This window comes from Microtus ochrogaster, unplaced genomic scaffold (assembly GCF_000317375.1).
Source record: "Microtus ochrogaster isolate Prairie Vole_2 unplaced genomic scaffold, MicOch1.0 UNK6, whole genome shotgun sequence".
In the NCBI taxonomy this organism is placed as follows: Eukaryota; Metazoa; Chordata; class Mammalia; order Rodentia; family Cricetidae; genus Microtus; species Microtus ochrogaster.
Window position 1 is genome coordinate 339,558 of NW_004949104.1, and position 9,208 is coordinate 348,765.

The 9,208-nt window shown below is 46.4% G+C and overlaps 1 protein-coding gene across 2 annotated transcripts in view; it reads right to left on the reverse strand.

Annotated features, from left to right (window-relative positions):
* Nucleotides 1-9,208, reverse strand: part of Cnmd (chondromodulin) — a 25,649-nt gene that overhangs the window by 11,585 nt on the left and 4,856 nt on the right. For both annotated transcript variants that reach the window (XM_005366048.3, XM_005366047.3), the window contains exons 3-4: nucleotides 8,057-8,197; nucleotides 2,027-2,140 (exon numbers count right to left, since the gene is read on the reverse strand). In XM_005366048.3, the coding sequence (XP_005366105.1) occupies nucleotides 2,027-2,140; nucleotides 8,057-8,197 (255 nt within the window). The remainder of the gene's footprint in view (nucleotides 1-2,026; nucleotides 2,141-8,056; nucleotides 8,198-9,208) is intronic.

A 9,208-nucleotide genomic window follows, 5' to 3' on the forward strand; every position in this document is an offset into this window, starting at 1 on the left:
ACACACACACACACACACACACACACACACACACACACACACACTCTCAACAGACAAAAGTGTCAAGTTCCACACTACGAAGTTACGATGAGAGCTGGGTGATTCAACTGGGGGCGTTGGTTCTCAGGGCAGGCGAGAGACTGAGCACACACCCACGGATGGGAAACAGCGATGGAGTGGCAGAGCTCCACAGCAATGCGGTGCCATGAGGAGAAGTGCAAGGACCACAGCAGAGGGTCCCGGCCCCGTTTTAGGCGGCCCTTTTGTGAGTCATGGCCTTTGGCTCCGAGCAGCACAGCCCACAGGAGAATGAAGGGGGTCTGGTCTCCATCTTACAGCAAGAACACTGGGGTAACTGAAGTAGGTGAAGGAAGAGGACCTCCAGCTCGCCTCCAGAGCCCACAGGTTGGTTTGTAGCTTGTGTTTTGTTCTGTTTTGAGACATCACCTGCTGCGGCTCTCAGGGGAACAAACAATTAGGTGGTTTCCAGGCACCTTTGCTGTGCTGTTATCCACAGTTTCCCTCCATGACCCTGAGGGATCGATCTGACACTCGGTTCACTTCCCTTGCTGGGATACACAGGCTCAGGGAAGATCATAATAAAATTAGCAATTATGAGTGGCAATCTTCCCATTCATCTAGTAGATTCTAAGGCCATGGGCCCAGTATGTAAGCAATGGTTTGAAGGTGACAGCTGGGGTTTGGATCCACATTTTTAGGGTTCCCAAGCCGTCAATCCTTCCAGAACCCCTGCCACAGCTCAGATGGAAGACAGTCATGGCTGTGGCCACTTTGTAAGCCCTAAAAGTGTTAGACAGAAAATATTAAATGGGTTTCTAGGACATGATACAACTCTTAAAGGAAATTTTTTAAAAATTCAGATTTAGGGCTGGAGTATAGCTTGTGCAGTGACTATCTAGCATATGTAAGGTTCAATTGCCAGTAATACAAAACCAACAAAATACCAGAACAAATGGAAGAATTATGTTTTTAAAATGTGTAGAGGGTGAGGTCAGCCTGGGCTGTGTAGTGAGTTCCACTCTAGCCTGAACTTTCAAGGCCAACCTGGGAAATTAGTGAGACCCTGTGTTTGAAAAAAAGGGGGGGCTATAGCTTGGTGCTTGCCCTGCTAGCCAGGCCTTCCGTTCAGTCCCTTGCTTTCAAAACCGAAAACAAGGGAAGAGCTGGAGGACATCTCAGCCCAGTGTCCCAGGAAACCCCTGGAAAGAGCGCTCTGCCCCAGCTTCCTGCAAGAGGAACACTTGGGGAAGAATTCCCACGTTTTGTGGCGCTGAGACTGGAGAGGGCTTCTAAGTCCCTTTAGTGAAGGTTTAACTGCGAGCTTTTTTTCTAATCTTTATTTTGATTTTTTTGGGGGGTGGGGCTTTTTGAGACAGGGCTTCTCTGTGTAGCCCTGGCTGTTCCGGAACTTGCTCTGTAGACCAGGCTGGACTTGAACTCAGAGAGATCTGCCCGCTTCTGCCTCCTGAGTGCTGGGATTAAAGGCGTGTGCCACCACCACTCTGCTATTTTGAACTTCTAATCCCTGCTCTGATAGCCACGTATGGATATAGAAGGCCATCTGAATACCGAGCCCCGATGCACTGAAACATTTCCTGTGTTTCTTATGTGTGCGTATGAGAGTGTGTGTGTGTGTGTGTGTGTGTGTGTGTGTGTGTGTGTGTGTGTGTGTGTGTGTGTGTAGCCACAGCACATGGGTGGGTGCTGGCAAACAACTTGAAGGAGCCCGTTCGTTCTTCCTGCCATGTGGGTTCCAGGACTCCAACTCAGGCTGTTAGGCTTGACAGCAAATGCCATTACTCACTGAGCTGTCCACCTAATGCCCTTTAAAGCAGGCCTCCCCACACCTTTAAATATGCTGCACCATGTCAGAAAGATCACTCGGAGCCAGCAGGACAGATACATTCTTCTGGGAGAGCAAAACCCAGCTCAGGTTCTGGTCATGAACCTGCCCAGGAGAGAAGGGGGTATCTTCAGTGCCGCCCGTCGGTGTGTTGGTACCCACCAGTTCAGAAGAGATGCTCTGTTTGGTCACAGTGCCCACCTCGGGGACCCGAGCCTTCACCTGTGCTTTGATGTAGCACTTCTCTCCTCCAGCGAACCGGATCCCGGTGATACCCTACGAGATAAGAGCTCATTGGTCCATCCACTTATTCTCCCCATCCACTGCACGTCTTGCCTGTCGGGCATTCCAGGTGTCAGCTTTAAGGATAAACACAATAAAGTCCCGGCTCTCATGGAATTTGCCAACATTGTTTTCCAATAAGAAGCAAATATAAATTTGGGCAGAAATGAAGGCTGTAGAGAAAAACAAGGTGGATGCAGAGGCTAGGAAAGGCAGGGGAGGATGCTTTAGTGAGCACCCTCAGGAGGGGGGACAATGAAGGGTTGTGGCTCATGTTAGGAACCCTGTCTGTGCAGCGGGAAGCTCAGATGAGCTGCCGCTCTAGCCGCGCAGCCTTTTCTGAGCCCATGGCCTAGATGAGTTCTCCATTTCTGACTTTCTCTAAGCCTCCTCTTTCATTTGCCACTTGGTCCACAGTTCACACTTATGAACTTGTTGAGATCAGGTGTGTGTGCATGCGTGCATGTGTGTGTCTGTCAATCTGTGATCCTACGAAGCCTCTCGTAAGATGTTAGTTATATTAATGAATTCCCTTAATTTTGAGCTTTCCCCAGTTACTGGGTCTGAAGTAAACAGAAAAGCCGTACATGGCTCCAGGAGCTAAATCTTACCGGAGCATTTAGGTGTTTTGTTTTGTCCCCTCTGAGATATAAACAATGTCTCCTCCTGGCTGGGGACCAGCCTTAAGGGACACATCGGCACAAAGCTCCCTCTGAGTTGACAGTTGGGCACGGCTCTCAACTGAAGAGGATGCAAGAAGGAACTGCACATTCTGTCCCAGGAGCATCTGACTTTGATTCTGCTGATGTCATTCATGAGGAATAAATGATCTCAATACTCTTAAAGGTCATAAATGTTATGCTTAATAATGTCGATGCCACCACGTGTCTGAACGTTGATGACCTCCTGTGGTGTGGAGGTCAATGTAGGACAAGGCCAGACTGAGGCAGTGTTATGGCGCGGGGAAATAATAGCACAAATCCAGAACTGGGGCTCAGGGGTCTTAAACAGAGACAAAGCTAACTCTAAGTCAAGCTGGAGGAGACTCACAGGAATCTACCTTCCTGGACCTGAAACCCACGGAGGCCAGCAGGTGACAGAATAGGGGAGCCAAGATGGCTCTTCCTGCATGGCCCGTTCTTTGCCTTGAGGCCCACTTGTTCACACCTTGTCCCTCCTGACCCAGCTCCTCGACATGGCAGAGACATGGTCTGACCACAGCACTCTGCTTTGGCCACTAACTTCCTCTGGAGAGATTTTTAAGGACATAGTTGACAAAACCAGGCTTGGTGATAGAAGCTGGGGAGGTGGAGGCAGGAGGATCAAATGTTCAAGGTCATCCTTGGTTAAATAGCGAGTGTGTAGGCCACATTGCGGTCTGCAGGATCTTGTTAAAATAAACAAGCAAAACCAACCTAAAAACAGAACCTAAAAACAGAACCCAGCTGCCGGGCCCTCCCAAAATATTCTTCTTGCAGTGATAATGTGGTGCTCAGTCTCTTGAGTATTCTTAAACTACCCAGATGTCAACGAGGGACAGACAGTTAGAATTGAGGCCCAGCAGTCGAGGGCAAAGGGAACTTGTTCAGAGTAAAATCTTTAAAAGACTTGTATCAGTCTTTCAGGTCAGGTTTCTCCTGTACCTGTGGTTCATAAACATTTGTTTGTATCGGAGTCACTGGGACGGAACCCAGGGGGCTGGGTCCCAAGTCCAGGGTGAGAATTTCTGACTCAACGTCTTAAGTTTGTATTTTCAGCAAGCCCTTGGAGGCTGCCCTGCTGGTACCACAAGGAATATGGCTTGAGAACCACTGGTATCTGTTATGCTGTTCCCCAAATCTCTACCGCTCTTGCTCTGCGTGTAAATTTAGGACTTGGAGCTGAAAAAGCAAGAGAGAGAGACCACTGCTTTCCTGTGTGGTAGGTTTTCTAGTTCCAGACACATATGCTCTCTGAACATGAGGTGTGTTGGAGGACATCACACATCACTCCAGTACACCTGGAGAGAGCAGAGTCTTCTGGAGGTCAGCTACACGGGAAGTGGACCTAGTACCGAGGCCATTCTGCCAGTACACACCCTGCGGAGGTTGCTGAAAGCCCATGGGGTGGGACTGGTGGAGACGAATTCACACTTGGCCGTCATGTCTAGCTGCAAATCTGCCTCAAGTGGCCAGATATATTAAGCGATTTAAACAGATGGAGAAGTACAAGAAAGTCAGGCAAACCTCCTGTGTTAGCCAACAAACAGGGCCTCAGAAGTCAGTGATAATGAGGAAATTTGCTAACAAAGGCAACTAGTGAAGACTTAAAAAAAAAATCAACATTCATCAAAAGAGCCATATAATAAAGTCCTGGCTGCTGCTCTATCTGTGACCCCTAGAGGGCCTCAAGGGGGAGAAGGGAGTCCTGCCCCTGACAGGCATCGAAGAAATCCGTTGGTGGCGCACGCCTTTAATCCCAGCACTCGGGAGGCAGAGGCAGGCAGATCTCTGTGAGTTCGAGACCAGCCTGGTCTACAGAGCTAGTTCCAGGACAGGCTCCAAAGCCACAGAGAAACCCTGTCTCGAAAAAACAAAACAAAACAAAAAAAAGAATCTGATACAAATGTTGGGCTAGTCTGGCCTTTTCGGGCCCCCCGAACACTGGAATCCTGAAGAACCAACTGCCCTGAGTCCTAGGAAAGCACTGTTTGTAGGTTCCGCCTGGCACAGAACACGGTTTTCATTTTCCATATAAGCGTACTGTGGCGGAGCATAGCTCCCAGCACAGTGCAGTTCCTACACACGGTTACTTAGAAAGGGAAGTAAATTAGTTTTTGCTTTATTTCCGAGTCAGAATCTCAGGCTTGTCTCAGACTCATGATCCTATTTCAGCTTCCCAAGTGCCGGGATGGCAGGCATGCACAGCCATGCCCATCAAGAGATTGGTCCCGACGCCGACTGTCAGAGAATTTCATAACACTTAATTGCCAAAGCTCACTTGTGGCCGGCTGCATTGCAGGTGTGGCACTGGCAGTCTTGGGATGGCCAGTGTATGCGTTTGACTTTATTAATACCAGTTAATGCATCAGTCTGGGAATGCACATATGAAATCCATATCTCACTATAAATTACCTTCATTTTACTTTTCCTTTACATTACGGTGGAGGGTTATATTGACTTTTGAAATCAATAACCTACCTACCTTCCAGGTAGGTTATACTGTCATTTTTTCCCCCTCTAGCTTTTTAAATCACAAATTTCAAATATCCACACATGAAAAGAATTGCTTGCTGGAAACCCAGAATACCCATATGTGTTCACTACTATTGACTATTTTTGGCTTTTACTCGTGGCTTTCGTTACTGGCTTCAGATCTGAGGAGCTTGGCTTTAGCCAACAGCGTGGACGCTTGTCAGATTATAGTCTTTCAGAATATAAATCACGAACTGTGAATCAACTCAGTTTTGTTTTGTTTTTTCTCCCCTCAGGGAACAAAGTTTGGAGAACTTGTCCCCCCCCCCCGCAGTGTTTCTCTCTCTCAAGGTGTCTGTTCTATGTTGGACTCTGTTAAAATACCCCGGGTGCCAATTTACAGTTCAGAACCTTAGGTGATCTAACCCCACCTTTATCTCCATCCATCCTAGTCCCATCCTTGAGGTGACTGCCCTGGCCTGGGGACTGTGAGTTCTTTTGTAGGATCCTTTCCAGCGGTCCCTATTAAAGTTCAAGACACTTTTCAAAAGGGTTGGGGCTATAGCTCAGTGGTAGGGTGCTAGTCTAGAAAGACCCGTGGTCCAGCTCCCAGCCTCACAAATCATCCCTCAGGACGCTGTTCAATTATGTCATCACCTTGCTAAACCCGTGCAAAGCCACTGATTGGCAGTGCTGCCTTTGTGTGTGGAGCACACTCCGCCCATAGCTCATCGCTGCACAGTCCTGTATCTTTCTCTTAGACTGGACCAGAAGGTCCTTGAAGGGTAAATGTCAGTCATCTTTCACCCCTTGTACCTAGCAGCATCCCCACATACGGTGAGCCTCAATCACACTTCCCGCATTTGACAGATGGTTTAAAATAGAGGCAGAAGTAATAGCAGATGACCACAGAGGCTGATTCATGTCTTTTCAAAAGTCCAGGCTGGTTGAAACCCATAAGAGGTACTATCCATCAAAAAAATGTTCCCCTCACCAGGTCTGACTTAGAGAAATGTAGGAGCTATCAAAGAGAATTGATCAGTTTATAAAATATTTGTGGCCCGTTGGTCTATGAGAACAAAATACAATCAATACCATTATTAGAAAGAACCGAAGGATTATAAAACAGGTATATAGGTTTGGGATTAAACTACCTGAACCTCTCAAGAGTGAGGGGCCTTTTGAAATCCATCCTCAACCTCTTTTGCATATTTTGACATTGCAGCACATCACAGTATTCAGTTTTGTTCTGGGTTGAATGCTGTTTGTGGAGGAACCACATTTTATTCCTTTATATCGAGTAGTAGAGAGAAAAAATGCTTTGCCCTGTCCTGGGTTTTGCAGTAAAAGCATTTAATAGGTCCAGAGACATTATACTTGTGCACAGACCAGAACCATTTGCAATGTGATGACCGACCAAAGTGCAGCTGGGCACACTCAGAGCTACAGAGCCTGTCCCCAGGGCGGGGCCCTCCATCAACACAGCCAGGCCCCATCCACATCAGCGTTTAGCATCTCTGAGCACTGATGCTAGCATCTGCTGGGAATTCAAAAGGACTCACGAAGCATGTTTTGGCTCCCACAAGAGGAGTGCTTTCGTGTAAATGAAAAGCTTCTTTTCGTTTTTTTTCTCATCAATCAGGGGAAGATGGTTTGATGAGATGTTTGTAGACCCATAAACTATCAGAAGAGACATTTTCAAGAGCCCTCCTTCATTACGAAGTTTCACCTACTTTGTCTGCAGATTTAGCAGAAGAACCCAAATACGGATGCTTCTTCCTCATCACAGAACATAAGAGAATAAGATTTTGTCAGCAGTCAACTGGAAATTTAGCCTGAGTGACACTTCTGTTAGCAGATGCACACTGGAGCATCAACCAATAATCTAATGGCGTAGGTTGCCTGTAAATCAAATTTTGGTCAAAACACAAAGGGGGCTGAAATGTGTCTGTTGTAATAGCCATGCCAGAAAACCTGGGCTGTCTAGGGGATCCACCCATGCTTCTTTTCTGGATTAAATGGGAATTTAGAAAAACATGGAAGTAGAACCTACTGTTGTCGGGAAACTACCCAGTCATTAGAATGTCTTTATTCTCTAGAAGTCCAAGGTTTTGTTCCTGCTGTCCTTGAATGTTATTTGAACATTTTATGTGTCAGGTTATAGAAAACCACCTGGAATGACATAGCTCTCATGAGTCTTTCTTGAAGACTTTGTGCAGTCCCAAGAAGAGCATATTCTTGTCAATAACATACTTTTCCATTAGAAAAATAAAGCTCCATCTTGATTTCTAACTCCATATATCTTTTATTTTCTAGAAGTAAATTCATTTTTTCAAATAGTTATTTAAGGACCTGAACTGAATTGGGGTGTCTTGTCTTGTCTTGTTTGTTTGTTTCCTTTTTAAAAATCTTTTACCTTGCCTGGAAATGGGAATCTCATGCTGCCAAGCAGCTTCGAACTCCTGGACTCAAGGGGTCCTCCTGTGTCGCCCTCCCTAACTGCTGGGGCTACTGCATCCGAAAAGGTTTTATTGTTTTGTATGTTCTGCCATGTTTCTTCCTCTGGAGGACATGGAAGACAAAGCAAGGCCCTTTCTCACGGAGCACAGGCTCCACAGCGCAGGTGGGTCGGGGGCATCGAAGTTGCCGTAAAGAACAAGAGAGATGCTGCTTCTCCTCAGACCAGGAAAGCCAGGGCTTGCCTGCCCAACTCTCTAGACACTTGAAATGTACTTACGTTCTGGAAGTCATTGACTTCAATCGCTTCTTCAGCTCCGCTTCCCATTTTAAAGGTCTCCAAGTTGTTCCCAGCATCTATTTCCATGGACCCATCTTGTAGCTTCCCGTTGATACTCATGGTGTAATGAACATTGTAAATCTAGAAGTGAACGCAAGAGTCAGTGATGCTTTCTTCCTTCCAGCATTTTGGGGCTTGCAATATATGAGGTGGCTTTCATCTTTCTCACAGATGCATGGAAATACCGTTACAAATGGTATTTCAAATTACAAATACAAATACATTTGTATCTGAGGACTTCATCCATACACCAGTCACTTAATACAACGGTTTCTTGTGTGTGTGTGTGTGTGTGTGTGTGTGTGTGTGTATGTATTGTGTGTATGTATACACGTGTTTGTAGGTATACACATATTTGTGCACATGGGTGAATGCATGAATACCCCCCCCTTGAGGTGTGTGTATTTGTGTGTAAGCCAGAGGTTAAATTAATTCCTTAATCACTAACCACCTGACGTTTTTAAGACACGGTGTCTCACGGAACCTGGAACTGACCAATTCAACTAAATCAGCTGGCCAACAAAGCTGCCTTGGCCTCCTCAGGGATAGGATTACCATGTGGGTCCTGGGAGATCAAATTCAGTTTCTCAAGTGTCCATGGCAAGCACTTTACCAAATAAGCCACCTCCCCAGCCTGATTTGAAATTCTTTCTAAGTAAAATCTTCGGTAGTATTTGATAGCTCTTTAAACAGCTCCAAGACTTGGATCTTGGCTCTCCACCAGCAGCAACTGAATAGATTCTCCAGGGACTGTATCTGGACCAAGTAAATCAAAGCCTGTGCAGGTTGGGGGTTGAGCAACAATATTTGGCTTTCTAAAGCCTAATTCTATTTGCGTCTGGACTGAGAACCACCCATGGAGAGATGGAGAGGTTTTCAGCTGAGAAAGTGGCATCTTTGTTTGAAGATTGATATTTTATAAATTTTTTTGGTCACTATTAGATGTGTGGAATAGCATATGGTAAGGATTTCGGATGGGGCTGGGATGTGTCTTACATACACCATCACTTCAGAGGCTGAAGCAGGCAGATCTCTGTGAGTTCAAAGCCAACCTGGTCTCCAGGAAAGGCAGGGCTACATAGACTCTCCTCT